This window comes from Carcharodon carcharias, chromosome 21 (assembly GCF_017639515.1).
Source record: "Carcharodon carcharias isolate sCarCar2 chromosome 21, sCarCar2.pri, whole genome shotgun sequence".
Lineage (NCBI taxonomy): Eukaryota > Metazoa > Chordata > Chondrichthyes > Lamniformes > Lamnidae > Carcharodon > Carcharodon carcharias.
The window spans coordinates 83,934,922-83,955,622 of NC_054487.1; the positions used below are offsets into that span (position 1 = coordinate 83,934,922).

A 20,701-nucleotide genomic window follows, 5' to 3' on the forward strand; every position below is an offset into this window, starting at 1 on the left:
TATCTGCTCTGTCCAGATCCCTCATGATTTTGAACACCTCTACCAGATCTCCTCTCAACCTTCTCTTCTCCAAGGACAGCAGAACCAATTTCTCCAATCTATCTCCAAACTGCAGTTCCTCATCCCTGAAACCATTCTCGTGAATCTTGCAAGCACTGTCTCCGATGCTTTCACATCCTTCCTAAATTGCAGTGCCCAGAACTGGACACAATACTCCAGCTGAGGCTGAAACAGTGATTTATACAAGTTTAACATTAGGTTATGTTAATTCAATCATATTCATTCATATTATGGTTACTGTTATGACTTGTGGTCCTTAGAAATTTGAAATAATCACAATTTTAAACTCAAGTGCTGGAGCTTCATTATATGTATTTCTCAGATCATTCCATGTACATTATTGATTTGATTCACAGGCTGTGGTGCAGTAGTGAGCAATGCAGCACTGTGGAGACCTATGTGTACATACACATGAACATATAGTTCCTGAATCATATTGGAATCATACAACAATATCGTAGGCATGATTTGTTGGTTCTAAAACATTTTGTTTCTTGAAAATTGTCCTGAGTGCACATCTAGAATACAGTCTAGATATTTTGCCTTTACTACCTGGCAGAGACTGTTTCTCCTAAGCCCCTGTGAAAATTAACATCTCTCACTTTATTTTTGCTCTACACTTCCCTGATCTCCATATTTACTCCCGGTCAGTGTACAGAATGGACCCTATTAAAGTCCTCACTCCACTCCCAGTGTAGGTTCAAAATGGATCCTTTAGAGTCGACATCACAGAATCACCGACTTGTCATAGCACAAAAAGAGCCCATTCTGCCTGTCGTACCTGTGCTGGCTCTCCGAACGAGTAACTCATGGTCAAGGTGATCTATCTCCTCCACTTTCCTAAATGGGCATGGACCCAAAGGGAATGCCTGTAGGGAGCTCCTGCCAATGAAGTTCCATCCCTTTGGAAGGTGGAATACACTGTGTAATAATAGCGTGAGCACTTTGCGGGGTTAACATTCCAATTGTGCAGTGCATTGCTAACTGGCTGCTCCATTTACACAGCCCACACCGGAAACAATCCTCAATCCCACTGTGGGTCACAGAATGGGTCTACAGTGTTACAGCCGTGCTCTTCCCCCAAGAGCTGGCACAGCCATGATGGACCGAAGGGCGACCTCCTGTGTTGTACTATTCTAGGGGCAGGATTTTACGTTCCTCAGGTGGGCAAGTGCCAGCGACCTAATCGGGTGTAAAATCAGTCGCTGTAATGTCGGGGCAAGCGCCCTGATGTCATCGCCCACTCTCGCGATCTCGGTGGGCACGAGAGACAGCAGCATGGCCGCCAACAACTAAGAGGCCCGTTTAAGGCCCTTAAGCGATTGATTAAGTTGTATTTTTCGCTGCCCCCCCCCTCCCCCCTCCCAACCCCCCTCGACCGCTCGGGTGGTGGGCCGGCGAAGAGGCCGGGCGGCCTTTGGACTTTTTAATGACATCTCACCCACCGGCGGTAAGGGTCTTCTGAGGGTGAGTAAAAAAAACCCCAAAATTTTCCACTTCGTTTTGCACACGTCCCTCTTCATGCGACTGAGTCGCATGTGGGGGACGTGTTGATACCATTTGTGAAATCTTTATTTTCTTTGGTCCAAATCTTCAGCTCCCTGAGGCAGCTCTGTGCCCTCAGGGAGCTGTCAGTGCACGTTTCCTCCCTCACCCCCCACCTCCTCCTCGGGCATGTGCAGATTCCGTGTTCACCACCCCCCCCCACCAACCCCGGCAGCGCTGAGCCTTTCAGGCTGGCTGCCCGCTAACTGGCCAGCCAGAGTGAAATCGCGGCCGGGGAAGGCGCGGGGGGGGTGGTGGTGGGGGTGTCCAGGTTACGGGCAGTGGCCTGTGCCCACCCCTTGCCCACCCAACAAAGGGGGAAATCCCGCCCTACGATCCTGTGATCTCCACTTCCCGCTCTGAGCCACGGAATGGGCCTGTGTTTGTAAAACAGCTATTAAAACTCCGACTGAGCATTTCCCTTTCTCCAGTCGTTCCGATATTTCAATAATCTGTACGGTAAAATGGTAATTAATTTTTAATGTCAATGTGGATTAAGACAGAGTTTGCACACCTAATTTCCTACATAAATTTAATGTCAGAATAAGAAGTGAGCTACTACAAATGGTGATAAAGCAATGAATCAATTAAATTGTCCATCTATTTCCTGAAAGAGCTGTGTAATGGAGCAGTCACTTATTATTATACTGTGAAATTAGAATGTTAAACCAGCTAAGCGTTAATGATATTACAGCGTGTATTCCACTTTTCAAAGAGACAGCATTAAACTGATTCGCCTCATTTGCAGAAGCTCCTTAAAGTGCTTCTCATTGGGTCTTTGGAAAAGTGAAATGGAATGGATAATGTTCACTATGACAAGCTGTTTCAACAAGTCTGGAACTGTAGATCCAGAGGGTACTGGGAAGGCAAGATTTCAAAACTAACATGCAGAAACAAAGAGCTGAATCTTAACTCACAAAACAGGTGGGTTGGGGTTGGGGGAGATGTTAAAATCGTCCCCAACCCACCCACTTCAGGATTTATGGGAGACAGCACAAGGCCTAGGCCTACAGTCCGATCCCATGAGGCAAGCGGGCAATTGAAATATTTTAACCAAGCTGGTTTTAACCTGCTTTGCAGTTTGGGCAGTGGCCAGCCACGGTTTCCAGACTACAGGAAAATTGACAGCTGTAGAGAGTTGAGGAGAGCTTTCGAGAGGAGGTAAGTGCCTTCACAGCACTCCTTGTGGGCCAAGAGGAGCAGCCAGGAGTGCTTCCCCCACAAGCTCCCCCAGTCAGGCCTTCCCCCATACAAAGACATCTCCCATCCTGGGATGCCATTAGCAGCTGAGGCCTCTCTGCCTGTTCCCGCCACCTCCCTGCCTGTTTCCGCAGCCTCTCTGCCTGTTCCCGCCACCTCCCTGCCTGTTTCCGCAGCCTTTCTGCCTGTTCCCGCTGCCTCTCTGCCTGTTCCCGCCGCCTCTCTGCCTGTTCCCGCAGCCTCCCTGCCTGTTCCCGCAGCCTCTCTGCCTGTTCCCGCTGCCTCTCCGCCTGTTCCCGCCACCTCCCTGCCTGTTCCCGCAGCCTCTCTGCCTGTTCCCGCAGCTTCCCTACCTGTTCCCGCAGCCTCTCTGCCTGTTCCCGCTGCCTCTCTGCCTGTTCCCGCAGCTTCCCTACCTGTTCCCGCAGCCTCTCTGCCTGTTCCCGCTGCCTCTCTGCCTGTTCCCGCAGCTTCCCTACCTGTTCCCGCAGCCTCTCTGCCTGTTCCCGCAGCCTCTCTGCCTGTTCCCGCAGCTTCCCTACCTGTTCCCGCAGCCTCGCTGCCTGTTCCCGCAGCCTCTCTGCCTGTTCCCGCAGCTTCCCTACCTGTTCCCGCAGCCTCTCTGCCTGTTCCCGCAGCTTCCCTACCTGTTCCCGCAGCCTCTCTGCCTGTTCCCGCAGCCTCTCTGCCTGTTCCCGCAGCTTCCCTACCTGTTCCCGCAGCCTCTCTGCCTGTTCCCGCTGCCTCTCTGCCTGTTCCCGCAGCTTCCCTACCTGTTCCCGCAGCCTCTCTGCCTGTTCCCGCTGCCTCTCTGCCTGTTCCTGCAGCTTCCCTACCTGTTCCCGCAGCTTCCCTACCTGTTCCCGCAGCCTCTCTGCCTGTTCCCGCAGCCTCTCTGCCTGTTCCCGCCGCCTGTCTGCCTGTTCCCGCAGTCTCCCTGCCTGTTCCCGCAGTCTCCCTGCCTGTTCCCGCAGCCTCCCAGCCTCACTGCCTGTTCCCGCAGCCTCCCAGCCTCCCTGCCTATTCCCGCAGCCTCCCTGCCTGTTCCCGCAGCCTCCCTGCCTGTTCCCGCCACCTCTCTGCCTGTTCCCGCCACCTCTCTGCCTGTTCCCTCAGCCTCCCTGCCTGTTCCCACAGCCTCCCAGCCTCCCTGCCTATTCCCGCAGCCTCCCTGCCTGTTCCCACAGCCTCCCTGCCTGTTCCCACAGCCTCTCTGCCTGTTCCCACAGCCTCCCTGCCTGTTCCCGCAGCCTCCCTGCCTGTTCCCGCAGTCTCTCTGCCTGTTCCCACAGCCTCCCTGCCTGTTCCCACAGCCTCCCTGCCTGTTCCCACAGCCTCCCAGACTCTCTGCCTGTTCCCGCAGCCTCTCTGCCTGTTCCTGCAGCCTCCCTGCCTGTTCCCGCCGCCTCTCTGCCTGTTCCCACAACCTCCCTGCCTGTTCCCGCAGCCTCCCTGCCTGTTCCCGCCGCCTCTCTGCCTGTTCCCGCAGCCTCCCTGCCTGTTCCCACAGCCTCCCAGCCTCTCTGCCTGTTCCCGCAGCCTCCCTGCCTATTCCCACAGCCTCCCTGCCTGTTCCCGCAGCCTCTCTGCCTGTTCCCGCAGCCTCTCTGCCTGTTCACGCAGCCTCCCTGCCTGTTCCTACAGCCTCCCAGCCTCTTTGCCTGTTCCCGCCGCCTCTCTGCCTGTTCCCGCAGCCTTCCTGCCTGTTCCCACAGCCTCCCAGCTGCTCTGCCTGTTCCCGCAGCCTCCCTGCCTGTTCCCGCCGCCTCTCTGCCTGTTCCCGCAGCCTCTCTGCCTGTTCCCGCCGCCTCTCTGCCTGTTCCCGCAGCCTCCCTGCCTGTTCCCACAGCCTCCCTGCCTGTTCCCGCAGCCTCCCTGCCTGTTCCCGCCGCCTCTCTGCCTGTTCCCGCAGCCTCCCTGCCTGTTCCCACAGCCTCCCAGCCTCTCTGCCTGTTCCCGCAGCCTCCCTGCCTATTCCCACAGCCTCCCTGCCTGTTCCCGCAGCCTCTCTGCCTGTTCCCGCAGCCTCTCTGCCTGTTCACGCAGCCTCCCTGCCTGTTCCTACAGCCTCCCAGCCTCTTTGCCTGTTCCCGCCGCCTCTCTGCCTGTTCCCGCAGCCTTCCTGCCTGTTCCCACAGCCTCCCAGCTGCTCTGCCTGTTCCTGCAGCCTCCCTGCCTGTTCCCGCCGCCTCTCTGCCTGTTCCCGCAGCCTCTCTGCCTGTTCCCGCCGCCTCTCTGCCTGTTCCCGCAGCCGCCCTGCCTGTTCCCACAGCCTCCCTGCCTGTTCCCACAGCCTCCCTGCCTGTTCCCACAGCCTCCCTGCCTGTTCCCACAGCCTCCCAGCCTCTCTGCCTGTTCCCACAGCCTCCCTGCCTGTTCCCACAGCCTCCCAGCCTCCCTGCCTATTCCCGCAGCCTCCCTGCCTGTTCCCACAGCCTCCCAGCCTCTCTGCCTGTTCCCGCAGCCTCACTGCCTGTTCCCACAGGCTCCCTGCCTGTTCCCACAGCCTCCCTGCCTGTTCCCACAGCCTCCCTGCCTGTTCCCACAGCCTCCCTGCCTGTTCCCACAGCCTCCCAGACTCTCTGCCTGTTCCCGCAGCCTCCCTGCCTGTTCCCACAGCCTCCTAGACTCTCTGCCTGTTCCCACAGCCTCTCTGCCTGTTCCTGCAGACTCCCTGCCTGTTCCCGCAGCCTCTCTGCCTGTTCCCGCCGCCTCTCTGCCTGTTCCCGCAGCCTCCCTGCCTGTTCCCGCCGCCTCTCTGCCTGTTCCCGCCGCCTCTCTGCCTGTTCCCGCAGCCTCCCTGCCTGTTCCCACAGCCTCCCAGCCTCTCTGCCTGTTCCCGCAGCCTCCCTGCCTATTCCCACAGCCTCCCTGCCTGTTCCCGCAGCCTCTCTGCCTGTTCCCGCAGCCTCTCTGCCTGTTCCCGCAGCCTCCCTGCCTGTTCCTACAGCCTCCCAGTCTCTCTGCCTGTTCCCACAGCCTCCCAGCCTCCCTGCCTATTCCCGCAGCCTCCCTGCCTATTCCCGCAGCCTCACTGCCTGTTCCCACAGGCTCCCTGCCTGTTCCTACAGCCTCCCAGCCTCCCTGCCTGTTCCCACAGCCTCCCAGCCTCCCTGCCTATTCCCGCAGCCTCCCTGCCTGTTCCCGCAGCCTCACTGCCTGTTCCCACAGCCTCTCTGCCTGTTCCCGCAGCCTCCCTGCCTGTTCCTACAGCCTCCCAGCCTCCCTGCCTGTTCCCACAGCCTCCCAGCCTCCCTGCCTATTCCCGCAACCTCCCTGCCTGTTCCCGCAGCCTCACTGCCTGTTCCCACAGGCTCCCTGCCTGTTCCCACAGCCTCCCTGCCTGTTCCCACAGCCTCCCTGCCTGTTCCCGCAGCCTCTCTGCCTGTTCCCGCAGCCTCTCTGCCTGTTCCCGCAGCCTCTCTGCCTGTTCCCGCAGACTCCCTGCCTGTTCCCGCCTCCTCTCTGCCTGTTCCCGCCGCCTCTCTGCCTGTTCCCACAGCCTCCCTGCCTGTTCCCGCAGCCTCCCTGCCTGTTCCCGCAGCCTCACTGCCTGTTCCCTCCGCCTCTCTGCCTGTTCCCACAGCCTCCCTGCCTGTTCCCACAGCCTCCCAGCCTCCCTGCCTGTTCCCACAGCCTCCCTGCCTGTTCCCAAAGCCTCCCAGCCTCCCTGCCTGTTCCTGCAGCCTCCCTGCCTGTTCCCACAGCCTCCCTGCCTGTTCCCACAGCCTCCCAGCCTCTCTGCCTGTTCCCGCAGCCTCCCTGCCTGTTCCCGGAGCCTCCCTGCCTGTTCCCACAGCCTCTCTACCTGTTCCCACAGGCTCCCTGCCTGTTCCCGCACCCTCCCTGCCTGTTCCCGCAGCCTCTGTGCCTGTTCCCGCTGCCTCCCTGCCTGTTCCCACAGCCTCCCTGCCTGTTCCCACAGCCTCCCAGCCTCTCTGCCTGTTCCCGCCGCCTCCCTGCCTGTTCCCGCAGCCTCCCTGCCTGTTCCCACAGCCTCTCTACCTGTTCCCACAGGCTCCCTGCCTGTTCCCGCAGCCTACCTGCCTGTTCCCGCCGCCTCTCTGCCTGTTCCCGCAGCCTCCCTGCCTGTTTCCGCACCCTCCCTGCCTGTTCCCGCAGCCTCTGTGCCTGTTCCCGCTGCCTCCCTGCCTGTTCCCACAGCCTCCCTGCCTGTTCCCACAGCCTCCCAGCCTCTCTGCCTGTTCCCGCCGCCTCCCTGCCTGTTCCCGCTGCCTCCCTGCCTGTTCCCACAGCCTCCCTGCCTGTTCCCACAACCTCCCTGCCTGTTCCCACAACCTCCCTGCCTGTTCTCACAGCCTCCCAGCCTCTCTGCCTGTTCCCGCCGCCTCCCTGCCTGTTCCCGCAGCCTCCCTGCCTGTTCCCACAACCTCCCTGCCTGTTCCCACAACCTCCCTGCCTGTTCTCACAGCCTCCCAGCCTCTCTGCCTGTTCCCGCAGCCTCTCTGCCTGTTCCTGCAGCCTCCCTGCCTGTTCCCGCAGCCTCTCTGCCTGTTCCCACAACCTCCCTGCCTGTTCCCGCAGCCTCTCTGCCTGTTCCCACAACCTCCCTGCCTGTTCCCGCAGCCTCTCTGCCTGTTCCCACAACCTCCCTGCCTGTTCCCGCAGCCTCTCTGCCTGTTCCCACAACCTCCCTGCCTGTTCCCGCAGCCTCTCTGCCTGTTCCCACAACCTCCCTGCCTGTTCCCGCCGCCTCTCTGCCTGTTCCTGCAGCCTCCCTGCTTGTTCCCACAGCCTCCCTGCCTGTTCCCACAGCCTCCCTGCCTGTTCCCACAGCCTCCCTGCCTGTTCCCACAGCCTCCCTGCTTGTTCCCCCAGCCTCCCAGCCTCCCTGCCTGTTCCCACAGCCTCCCTGCCTGTTCCCACAGCCTCCCTGCCTGTTCCTGCAGCCTCCCTGCCTGTTCCCACAGCCTCTCTGCCTGTTCCCGCAGCCTCTCTGCCTGTACCCGCCGCCTCTCTGCCTGTTCCTGCAGCCTCCCTGCCTGTTCCCGCAGCCTCTCTGCCTGTACCCGCCGCCTCTCTGCCTGTTCCTGCAGCCTCCCTGCCTGTACCCGCCGCCTCTCTGCCTGTTCCTGCAGCCTCCCTGCCTGTTCCCGCAGCCTCTCTGCCTGTACCCGCCGCCTCTCTGCCTGTTCCCGCTGCCTCCCTGCCTGTTCCCACAGCCTCCCTGCCTGTTCCCACAGCCTCCCTGCCTGTTCCCGCAGCCTCTCTGCCTGTTCCCACAGCCTCCCTGCCTGTTCCCGCAGCCTCTCTGCCTGTTCCCACAGCCTCTCTGCCTGTTCCTGCAGCCTCTCTGCCTGTTCCTGCAGCCTCCCTGCCTGTTCCCGCAGCCTCTCTGCCTGTTCCCGCAGCCTCTCTGCCTGTTCCTGCAGCCTCCCTGCCTGTTCCCACAGCCTCTCTGCCTGTTCCCGCAGCCTCCCTGCCTGTTCCTGCAGCCTCCCTGCCTGTTCCCACAGCCTCCCTGCCTGTTCCCACAGCCTCCCTGCCTGTTCCCACAGCCTCCCTGCCTGTTCCTGCAGCCTCCCTGCCTGTTCCTGCAGCCTCCCTGCCTGTTCCTGCAGCCTCCCAGCCTCTCTGCCTGTTCCCGCAGCCTCCCTGCCTATTCCCACAGCCTCTCTGCCTGTTCCCGCCGCCTCTCTGCCTGTTCCAGCCGCCTCTCTGCCTGTTGCTGCAGCCTCCCTGCCTGTTCCAGCCGCCTCTCTGCCTGTTCCCACAGCCTCCCTGCCTGTTCCCGCATCCTCTCTGCCTGTTCCCACAGCCTCCCTGCCTGTTCCCGCAGCCTCCCTGCCTGTTCCCACAGCCTCCCTGCCTGTTCCCACAGCCTCCCTGCCTGTTCCCGCAGCCTCCCTGCCTGTTCCTGCAGCCTCCCTGCTTGTTTCCACAGCCTCCTTACCTGTTCCTGCAGCCTCCTCCAGAATCCACAATGACGGACTGGGAGCCAAGCCTGTCAATCAGACTGAGCCCCACGCGGGTACAGTAATCTTAACAAAAAATATACACACACTGTGTCAATAAAACTCTGCAGCATCCGGGATATCTGAACTCGGGCTCTCTGCTCACCAAACACATCTCTATCAAAACTGAGGCCAACATTTCATTGAGCGAGCACTCCATTTATAGAACAGGCTCCCCTGGGGGGTGGGGGAAACAGAAAATGCTAATTCATTCAAGTATAATCTGGGAGATTTCTTCCCAGTTTTTACATTCTGGAACACTGGAGATATGTAATGAAAGGTGTGACCTGTAGTGAGAGGAGTGTGTTTAGGAGGAACAGTTCAGTTTGGATTAATGATTCCCAAGTCTCTCCACCACTGGCAGTTTTCCTCACTTTGTACCTGGCTCTGCTGTAGACTCATTGATAGAGATTGATCACTGTGATTGGCCAATAACTCAATTTTTGCTTTATCACGGAGACTACCAGGATGGTGGAAGATGACCAAGATGGACCTTCCTATGTTCAGCCATTGACAACTGGCTGTCCTTTAATGGTAGCTCTCTCACCTCTAAGTCAGAAGGTTGTGGGTTCAAATCTGACTCCAGGGATTTGAGCACAAACATCTGGATTGACATTCCAGTGTTGCACTGCGGGAGCGTTGGAGGTGCTGTCTTTTGATGAGATGTTAAACCGAGGCCTATCTTAGGTGGATCCCACTCTTTTGATGAAGAGCAGGGGATTTCTCCCCAGTGTCCTGGCCAATATTCAGCTGTCAATCTACATCACGAAAAATAGATCATCTGGTAATTATCACGTTGCTGTTTGTGGGACCTTTCTGTGCTCAAATTAACTGCCACGTTTCCTACGTGACAGCAATGTATACACTTCAAAAGTACTTAATTGGCTGAAAAGCACTTTGGAATGTCCTAAGGTCATGAAAAGTGCTCCAACTGCAAGTCTGCCTTTCTTAAGAATATTGATGGAATTTAAGCTTATGAGAGCGATGCTTAAAGTGTGAAGTTTTGATATCAGATCTTTGCTGTCTGTTGGGGAGAAGGGGATGCTAAACCTTGCGTAAAAATTGCATCTGATGCACCTTTGATCTAACTTGAGTCCAAAGTGGTAACAGTACATGGTATCAAGATTGATTCATAAGGGAGTGGCCCATTTTTCTTTTGCAGGCATAACTCCTTTAGAAGGCACTTACCAAGACAAATGCATGTTTCAAGTGTTGATTTCAGCATGGACAGTTTACAGAGAGACAGTTTACAGAAAGGAGAGACAACCACTAGCATTGGACGAATTAAACCAGAGCTCTACAAACAGAAGTCAGTCGATTCACAGGATGGTGACAAAGAGGATTTAAAAACCAGTGGAAAGTTAAACCTTACTCTTAAGTATGATTATGAGAATGAACACTTGATTGTAACAATTCTCAAATCCTTGGACTTGCCAGCAAAAGACTTTTCTGGAACCTCAGACCCTTATGTTAAAATTTACCTGCTTCCAGATCGGAAGAAGAAATTCCAGACTCGAGTTCACAGAAAGACACTCAATCCCATCTTTAATGAAACGTTTCAGTTTCCGGTGCCATTGGACCATCTCAACAACAGGAAGCTGCATTTCAGTGTTTTTGACTTTGATCGATTTTCTAGACATGACATGATTGGAGAGGTAATTGTGGACAACCTGTTCGAGTTGTTGGACCTTCCCAAGGAAGACACAATCTGGAGAGACATCATTTGTGTCCAAACAGTGAGTATGATTGTTGCCAGTAATGGAAACCCCCATCAGCCTTTGCAATGTTCCCAGGTGTCCATGTTGGTAGTATGCTTGCTTCTTAGTTTGAAGGTTGTGGGTCCAAGTCCCATTCCAGAAATTTATCACATAATCTTGGCTGAAGTTGCAATGCTCTATGATGCAAGGGTGGCTTTGAAATTGATACTTAACTATTTTGCCAATTGGGTGATAAGCAACCAAACAGTGTTGAAGTTACTTAAATGATAAAAAAAAATTGGACATGAAAAGGGGATGTTGATTCGCTATCGTCCAAGTTTAGGGTTTGAAAGGGGAATGCTGATTTGCTATTGCCCAAGTTTAGGGTTTGAAAGGGGGATGCTGATTGGCTATTGTCCAAGTTTAGGGTTTGAAAGGCGGATGCTGATTCGCTATTGTCCAAGTTTAGGGTTTGAAAGGGGGATGCTGATTCGCTATTGTCCAAGTTTAGGGTTTGAAAGGGGGATGCTGATTGGCTTTTGTCCAAGTTTAGGGTTTGAAAGGGGGATGCTGATTGGCTATTGTCCAAGTTTAGGGTTTGAAAGGGGGATGCTGATTCGCTATTGTCCAAGTTTAGGGTTTGAAAGGGGGATGCTGATTCGCTATTGTCCAAGTTTAGGGTTTGAATGGGGAATGCTGATCTTCTATTGCACCGTTTTGCTGTAGTTTTGCCCCTCCCATTTTTGCAGCAAGATGTTAAACGACAGACCCAGCTGCCTGCTTAGCTGTATATAGAACGTTCCATGTGTCCAAGCCAACATCACTCCCTCAACCAACACAGCCAAACCCCTCCGTGGGAACTTGCCATATTCATGTTGGCTGCCTGGTTTGGCTACAAAATCACAGAACCGAGACTTCAGAAACAACTCACTGAGAGTGAAGAACATTGGGATGTCCCGTGGACATCCTAAGGCAGGATATAAATGCTGATTTATTCCATTAACGTTGTAAAAGATCTCGAGGCACTATGCAGGAGCGAATCACATAAGGAGATATTAGGACAAGTGACCCAAAGCTTGGTCAAAGAGGTAGGTTATAAGGGAAACAGAAAGTGCTGGAAAACCTCAGCAGGTCAGGCGGCATCTGTGGACAGAGAAACAGAGTTAGCGTTTTGAGTGGAATCTTCTCCGGAATGGAAGAGTCCTGAGGAAGAGTCACATTTGACTTGGAACATTAACTCTGTTTCTCTCTCCACAGATGCTGCCAGACCTGCTAAGTATTTCCAGCACTTTCTGTTTCTATTTCAGATCTCCAACATCTGTAGTATTTTGCTTTTATTTGCTTTTACAGTTTCAAATCATCAATTGAGGTTACTACCTCTGAATGGTCAACAACTTGGAGATGTCAAAAGTGCAGCTTTAATTCTTTATTTCTCTTCTCCTAGGAGAGCGTGGATTTAGGGGAGATTATGTTTTCTCTTTGCTACCTTCCAACAGCTGGTCGAATGACACTGACCGTCATAAAGTGCAGGAACCTTAAAGCCATGGACATTACAGGATTCTCTGGTACGACGATCAAAGAAGCAGAACTCCTGGCAGGGATGGGGAGAAACCTTTTGGAATAAAACAAATTAATTCAGGGAGCATTGCAAAGGTGAATGGCGGGAAAAAGTGACCTGATAGACCATTCAGCCCTTCGGATCCATGTTGTGTCTCTGTGGAGCAATCTAGTTAGTCCCATTCCCCACTCTGTCTCTGTAGCCCGGCAAGTTTATTTCCCTCAAGTGTCTATCCAGTTTCCTGTTAACATCATTGATTGCATCTGTTTCCACCATCCTCATAGGCAGCGAGTTCCAGATCATTGGTCACGTGGATGGGTTTGTAAATTGTCAAGAGGGCACTAAAGATCTTTGTTTTTTGCAAAATTAATTTTTGAGTTCTGTGCATCACTGGCAAGGCCAACGTTTATTATTCATCTCCTAACTACCATTAGAAGGTGGTGGTGAGCCACCGTCTTCAGCCACTGCAGTCCATCTGGTGTAGGTACACCCACAGTGCTGGGAGGAAAAGAGTTCCAGGATTTTGACCCAGTGACAGTAAAGGAATGATGATATAGTTCCAAGTCGGATTTTTGTGTCACTTGGAAGGGAATTTGCAAGTGCTGGTGTTCCCATGCTCCTGCTGCTCTTGACCTTCACAGTGGTGGAGGTCGCGGGTTTGAGAATTCCTGCTGAAGAAGCCTTGGCAAGTTGCTGCTGTGTGCATCCTGTGGGCAGTACACCCGTAGACAGGACGCACAAGTGGTGGACGGAATAAATGTTTAAGCTAGTGGATAGGGTGCCAATAGGAGGTCTTTTGGTGCAGTGGGTAGTGCCCCTGCCTTTGAGCCAGAAGATCCGGGTTCAAGTCCCACTCCAGAACTTGATGGTCAAAGGAGGATGTGTTCATATTGTTGCCAAACAGGTTAAGTATCAACCTGCAAATCCTTCCAACACACGCCAATGGCAGGCGGTAAGAGAGGGAAGGTGATGGAAAGGAATTGGAGCCTCTGCCATCACAATCCATGGCTCCAGACCATAACACCCATGTAAAGGTGGATGTTGCCACGGAAACTCGCAGTGGGGCTGGTTGGCTCAGTTGGTTGGATGGCTGGTGTGGATCAGATTGGTGCCAACAGCATGGAGTTCGATCCCTGTTGCAGCTGGGCTGGGTTTGGGACTTGCCTGCCTACTGTACCCATAGTGGAGGTCATGGCACTGTGGGTCAGACCTGCCTTCAGGCAGAGAACTAAAGAAGAAGGGTGCCAGTCCTTCACAGATTACGTGAATATTGTTGGAGCTGCGCTCATCCAAAATAACAACAGTTTGTATTTAAATAACGCCTTTAATGTGCAAAACACTCCAAGGTGCTATTCAGCAAAATCTGGCACTGAGGCACATATTAGGACAGATAGCCAAAAGCTCAGTCAATGAGGTAGATTTTAAGGAACGTCTTAAAGGAGGAAAGTGAGCTAGAGAGGCAGAGAGGTGCAGGGAGGGAATTCCAGAGCTTAGGCCCCAGGCAGTTGAAGCTATGGCCGCCAGTGGTGGAATGATAAAATACTCAGGGATACTCTAGGGGGCCAGAATTAGATGTGGGCAGAGATCTCAGACAGTTGTGAGGTTGGAGATTACTGAGATAGGGAGGGGGGGAGGCCATGAAGGGATTTGAAAACAAGGATGAAAGTCCAGACAAGTGAAGGTTACTTCTGATTTGTAGACAGTAGAGTGATCTTTGGGGCAGTCTGGAGGTGAGCTGCTCTCTGCAGTAAAATTACCCGTTCATCTTTCAGACCCGTACGTTAAAGTGTCTTTAATTTGCGAAGGACGAAGATTGAAAAAGCGTAAAACCACCACAAAGAAGAACACTCTCAACCCAGTTTACAATGAGGCCATCATCTTTGATATCCCTCCAGAGAGTATGGAACAGGTCAGCCTCTCAATTACAGTAATGGACTACGATCGGTAAGTTTCCCTTCCGGCTGTTTTGCCTGATGCTTAAATAGACTATTTACCAAAATTTAACAACATGCAACAAATGAATGCCTGGATTGGTGCCAGGAAATAACATAACAGGGACTGATTCTGTTTAAGGAGACAGATATTTTGGAGTTCGGAAAACCTGCGGCAGCAGGTGTTAATCATCTATAGTCACAGGACGTTCCTTTACCTGGGCCTCTGGTGCTGATCCCACCAAAGTTCCTGGCATTGGTGAAGGTCCCTAATTGGATTGAGAAGATCTAAGACTATCTCCCCTGAAGGTGGCTACACGTTGTTGGGGGAAGTGTACTGGTTCAGGTGGAGAATATCAGGGTCCCCGTATTTTGAACACTAACCCTTTCCTCCAACCAGGAGAAAACTTTAGACAGGGTGAGCCCAGCTTCTCACCACCAGTGGTCAACAGCACAATGTTTTACAGAGGCATGAGTAATACTGGTGCAGTGTTCATTTGAGGTCTAATGGACACGTGATTCAGTGGCACAGAACTTGAATATTGCTGAAAAGAGAGACATGTTGCCAAAGCTTTTCATCTTGCATTCATCAGAACAAATGCATGAGTGCCAAATTTCAAATGATCACAACGATTTATACTACAGGAGAAGGTTAGGCAGGTTGATTCATGCTGCTACTATACCTTGGCTATGTAAGCGCTATTTTCCACTAATAGGATGCAGTCATAAAAGGTTTACCACACAATCGAGCAACATTGTGTAAGAATTTCAGTGCCAGCGTGATGCCAGGTGCATAGGCTGTATGTTCCAGTGATTGGCTGATCAAATCAAACAGCATGTTCCTTCGGAATAGGCAGAATATAGACCGTACTCAATTAGCTCACGCTTGCAAAACCAAAAAACAAATGTGATTCTGTGATTGGGTGGCGCTTGCTGAACAATCCTGAGTGTGCTAATAACTACACTAACAACCAATTTAAGATAATCAATCCAGCTCAAAACATGGCTCATTTACACTTGCGAGAAGCGACATACATTCATATGCAGGGACTAAAAGACAAAAGGAATGTGTTCAAGCTTTGTGGCTTCTTTCAATTACCCGGGGCTTGGGGAGCCAATAGTTCCCCATTGCTTTCTCCATGGCGATGCCTCAGCCAATCAGAGATAACTTGCAAAGCAATCAGCACCCTTTTCTCCTGCAGTATAAATTGTTGTGGTTGTTTGAAATTTGGCATTCTTGCATTTGTCCTGATGTGTGCAAGACGAAAAGCTTCGTCAGCATGTCTCTCTTTTCAACAATACCCAAAAATATATGAATTTAAGAAGGATATATATTTTTTTCTCTCTGTGTTGTGAATTCTGTCCACACATTGCACGGCTCCTGTCTTTCACCTCACTGTTACATTCCTGCTCTGTAACAACAAGTTTTTTTCCCTCACCCACAGCGTTGGTCACAATGAAGTTATTGGGGTTTGTCGAGTAGGACAAGATGCGGAAGGGCTTGGACGAGATCACTGGAATGAAATGTTGGCATACCCTCGGAAACCCATTGCCCATTGGCATCTGCTGGCAGAGGTAACATTGGCAGTTGGAAGCTTTCCTGGGTCTTGGGATAATTCTTCATTGGTTAGACGGGGGACAGCGTTAATGTGACCTCCCCCCCACCACCCCAATGGGAAATGATGGGATTGGGCGTACCTTGACTGATATTACTCTGTTTAAATCATTAGAGAGCAATATTGGGCAGGGTATCAATGAAAGAAGGAAAGACTTGCATTTATATAGCGCCTTTCATGATCGCAAGATGTCCCAAAGTGCTTTACAGCCAATGAAGTACTTCTTGAAGTCTTGAAGGGTTCTCGCTGTTGTAATGTAGGAAATGTGGCAGCCAATTTGTGCACAGCAAGATCCCACAAATGGCAATGTGATAATGAACTGTTAATCTGTTTTTGTGGCGTTGACTGAAGGATAAATGTTGGCCAGGACACTGGGGAGATCTCCCCTGCTCCTCTTCAAAATAGTGCCGTGGGACCCCCTTGAGAGAGCAGGTGGGGCCTCGATTTGATGCCTCATCTGGAGTGGGAACTGGTGATCCACTTTAAATCACATAAAATTAGCTTGGAGGTACAGCAAGTGATTAGGAAGGCTAGAGGAATGGAATATAAAAATTGGGAGATTTTACTACAGCTGTACAGGGCCTTGGTGAGACCACATCTGGAGTGCTATGTACAGTGTTGGTCTCCTTATTTAAATAAAGGTATAATTGCATTAGAAGCAGTTCAGAGAAGGTTCACTGGACTTATTCCTAAGATGAAGAGTTTGTTTTATGAAGAAAGATTGAACAGGTTGGTCCTGTACCCATTGGAGTTAAGAAGAATGAGAGATGATCTTATTGAAATATAAAACTCTGAGGAGACTTGACAAGGTGGATACCCAGAGGATGTTTCCTCTTGTGGTGGAGACTAAAACTAGGAGATACAGTTTAAAAATAAGAGGACTCCCTTTTAAGACGGAGATGAGGAGAAACTTTATCTGCCAAAGGGTCGTTGGTGTGTGGAATTCTCTTCCCCAGTAAGTAATGGCAGAGTTAGACAGATCTTTGTTAGGCAAAGGGGTCAAGGGTTATGGATGACAGACAGGAAAGTGGAGCTGAGACCACAAGCTGATCAGCCATGATCTTACTGAATGGTGTGACAGGCTTGAGGGGCCGAATGGCCAATTCCTGTTCCTATGTTCCCTGGTTCCACCCAATCCCAGAGATTTCCCACTTAGTAAATTAGGTTAAAATCACTCCCCGTGCATAGATAGAGGGTGAGACCTAGTCAGTGTGCAAGCTGGTGATGATAGGATTAACATTATCTTCTACAGAGAATGGGAGGCTGAGATACCGAATTTCAATATTATGTACAAAAATCACCAAGTGCAATATGAGGGAAATGATCCACTCCACCTGTGATAAATCCCCGACAGACATTGACCATCTCAATTACAGAGGCCAGGGGGATGGTGAGTGTGGAAACTGCCAACCTGTATTTACGCAAACAGTAGGATTTTGCGCTTGTGGTTGAGGTACATGATCCAGATTAAAGGACTTTATTCAGCATGTGACTGGATTCGCACTACCTGGGTTTGCTGTCACTGGGTGACAACATTTTAAAAACGTGCTCTAGTTATCAATATTGACATTTTGCCAGAGGCTTTTAATACTGCTGGGTTAGTTGTGAGAATTACCATTCCTAGAGGACTCTCACTCAATCAGGTTATAACACTGAAGCTTTACGAGACCCGCCCTGCCTCCTTTGTGGAAAGCCCGCCGAACGATGAGCCAATCAACAGGCCACCAGCGAGTCTTACCCTAGATCAGGAGCCTGGCGGTGGGGCAGCCCCGCCCACTGAGAGCTGCTGGCCAATTGGAGGCTGGGAACCTCTTTGGCTCAGCAGCGCCACTTGGTAGGCGGTGGCTGCCGCTGGAATGGCACCCGCCAAAGGCTCAGAATGGCAGAGTGACCCAGGCCGAATGGTGGAAGGGGTTTCACGGGTTGCGGGAGGTCAGCAGCAAGGTCAGGGGGCTGGTGCTTCTGATGCTGGATCCCTTGATCAAGCGTTGAGCGCCTTTGATTGAGGGACCCACCCCCCCCCCCACCCCCCACCCCCACCAACACCCTCCCCCCCTTCTCCCCCCAGGAGATCGTAAGCACAGGCTTGTGTTGCGTGCTGCCCGCATGTTGACAGGCTTGCCTGACGCTGGATTAATACCAGCGGTGATGGAGAGTGGCCCTTAATTGGATGTTAATCGCTCCTCAAAGGGGCTCAACTAGTGGCAGGTTGGGAGGGCAGTCCGCAAGCTTCCCCACTGCAGACTAAATCGGGGGGGTGGGGGGGAGGCGAGAAGATGGCAGGGTCCCCACCCGCTCACGTCCCACCCAATTATATGCCCTCCCTGCCTCAGAACTCCTCATGGGGAGTGCACAAAATCCAGCCCTGGAAGTCAGGACAGGGCCGCAGCCATAAAAATAAAAGCAAAATACCTCAGATGCCGGAAATCTGAAATAAAAGCAGAAAATGCTAGAAATACTCAGCAGGCCTGGAAGCATCTGTGGAGAGGGAGGGATGCTTCGAATCCGTATGACTCTTCTTTGGAACTCTTCCTCTAAGCCCTGAAGAGTCATCAGGACTTGAAATGCTAACTCTGTTTTTCTCTCCACCGATGCTGCCAGACCTGTGGACTTTTTGCCAGAGTTTTTGCAGCATTTTCTGTTTTTACATGAGGGCTATCGCACAATGGGACCATTGACATTAGACAGCCATCACCGAAGGAATAATCCTGCTGTCAGGGTCCATATCTAGTTGAGGAAAGTGAAAAAATGAAAGAATGTGAAGATAGATTCTTTGTTCTCATGCTCCGAGTCCCGACATCCTAATACATATCCCTCCAGTCGCTGGCTGGAATTGGGTCGCTGCTGAAGACCATAAATTGGGAAGCATGGTCTATCGATCAGGACAGGACACACACACTGGAACAAGTGATTCTTATGGAAATTACGTTGCCCACTATGAGACTGAAGGTCTAAAGTTGTCTGATTGTTGCTGAACTTGACAATGAACTCTATGCCTTGAAGTCACTCTGTAATTTTAGAATTCTAGAGCGTGCACTTTCAAGTTAACTTGAAAATGAAGGATAAGGAACAGCAATGGTTGACTAAAAGATTGATAAAGAGGGAAAAATTAGCGTACATGAGAAAGTTAGCCAGAAATATGAAAATAAACAGTAAGAGTTTCTATAAACATTTTAAAAAGAAACGAGTTAATAAAGTGAGCGCTGGTCCTATAGAAAGTGAGTCTGGAGAATGTTGATAATGGAAACCAAGGAAATGACAGATGAATTGAACAGGTTTTTGCATCAGTTTTCACTATAGAGGATACAAGTAAAATCCTAGAAGCAGCTATAAATGAGGAAATGGAAGGGAGGGAGGAACTCAGAAAAATTACAATCACCAGAGAAGTGGTACTGAGTAAATTGTTGGGGCTGCGGGTTGACAAGAGCTTGGGTCCTGATGGACTTCATCCTGGGGTCTTAAAAGAAGTGGCTAGTGAGATAGTTGATGCGTTGGTTTTAATTTTCCAAAATTCCCTAGATTTGGGAAAAGTCCCATTAGATTGGAGGATAGCAAATGTAACTCCATTATTCAAAAAGGGAGGGAGACAGAAAGAGGGAAACTACAGGCCAGTTAGCTTAACATCTGTCATAGGGAAAATGTTAGAAGCTATTATTAAAGAAGCTATAGCAGGGCACATGGATAATTTTCAAGGTAATTGGGCAGAGTCAACATGGTTTTGTGAAAGGGAAATCATGATTAGCCAACTTAGTGGAGTTCTTAGAGGAAGTAACCTGTAGTGTGGATAAAAAGGAAAAGGTGGATGTACTGGACTTGGATTTCCAGAAGGCATTTGATAAGGTGCCACGTCAAAGGTTATTCAAGAAAATAAAAGCTTATGGTACGGAGGTAACATATTGGCATGGATAAAAGATTGGCTGGCTAACAGGAAGCAGAGAGTAGGCATGAATGGGTCTTTTTCAGGTTGGCAAGATGTAATGAGTGGTGTGCCACTGGGTTCAATGCTGGGACCTCAACTGTTTACAATTTATCTAAATGACTTGAATGAAGGGATGGATGGGATGGTTGCCAAATTTGATGATTGAAACATAGAAGCAGGAGTAGGCCATTTGGCCCTTCGAGCCTCCTCTGTCATGCAATATGATCATGGCTGATCCTCTATCTCAACACCATACTCCTGCGCTCTCCCTTTGATGCCTTTAGAGTCTAAAAATCTATTTCCTTCTTAAATATGTTCAGTGACTTTGACTCAGTAGCCTTCTGTGGTAGAGAATTCCACAGGTTCACCACCCTCTGAGTGAAGACGTTTCTCCTCATCTCAGTCCTAAATGGCCAACCATTTGATCCCTTGTTATAGACCCCCAGCCAAAGGAAGCATAATCCCTGCATCCTGTCTGTCCGGCCCTGACAGAATTTTATACATTTCAGTGAGATCCCCTCTCATTCTTCTAAACTCCAGTGAATACAGGCCCAGTTGGCCCAATCTCTCCTCATACGCCAATCCTGCCATCCCAGGAATCAGTCTGGTGAATCTTCGCTGCAATCCCTCTATGGCAAGATTATCCTTTCTTAGGTAAGGAGAACAAAACTGCACACAATACTCCAGGTGAGGTCTCACCAAGTCCCTGTACAGCTGCAGTGAGACATCCTTGTTCCTGTACTCAAGTCCTCTCGCAATGAAGGCCAACATACCATTTGCCTTCTTAACTGCTTGCTGTACCTGCATGCTTGCTTTCAGTGATTGGTGTACAAGGACACCCAGGTCCCTTTGTAAATCAACATTTCCCAATCTATCACCATTTAAATAATACTCTGCCATTCTGTTTTTCCTACCAAAGTGGATAACTTCACACTTATCCACAGTATACTGCATCTGCCATATATTTGACTACTCACTCAATTTGTCTAAACCACCTTGAAACCTTTTAACATCCTCCTCACCACTCACATTCCCACCTAGATTTGTGTCATCAGCAAACTTGGAAATATTACATTTGGGTCCATCATCCAAATCGTTGATATATATTGTGAATAGCTGAGGCCCAAGCACTGATCCCTGTGGTATCCCACTAGTTACCTCCCGCCATTCCAAACAAGACCCATTTATTCCTACTCTCTG

The 20,701-nt window shown here is 51.3% G+C and overlaps 1 protein-coding gene across 1 annotated transcript in view; it reads left to right on the plus strand.

The window, feature by feature from the left end:
* Positions 1-20,701, plus strand: part of syt10 (synaptotagmin X) — a 90,180-nt gene that overhangs the window by 47,324 nt on the left and 22,155 nt on the right. Inside the window, exons 3-6 of the mRNA XM_041216103.1 lie at positions 9,943-10,516; positions 11,922-12,042; positions 13,808-13,979; positions 15,412-15,541. Of these exons, the coding sequence (XP_041072037.1) occupies positions 9,943-10,516; positions 11,922-12,042; positions 13,808-13,979; positions 15,412-15,541 (997 nt within the window). The remainder of the gene's footprint in view (positions 1-9,942; positions 10,517-11,921; positions 12,043-13,807; positions 13,980-15,411; positions 15,542-20,701) is intronic.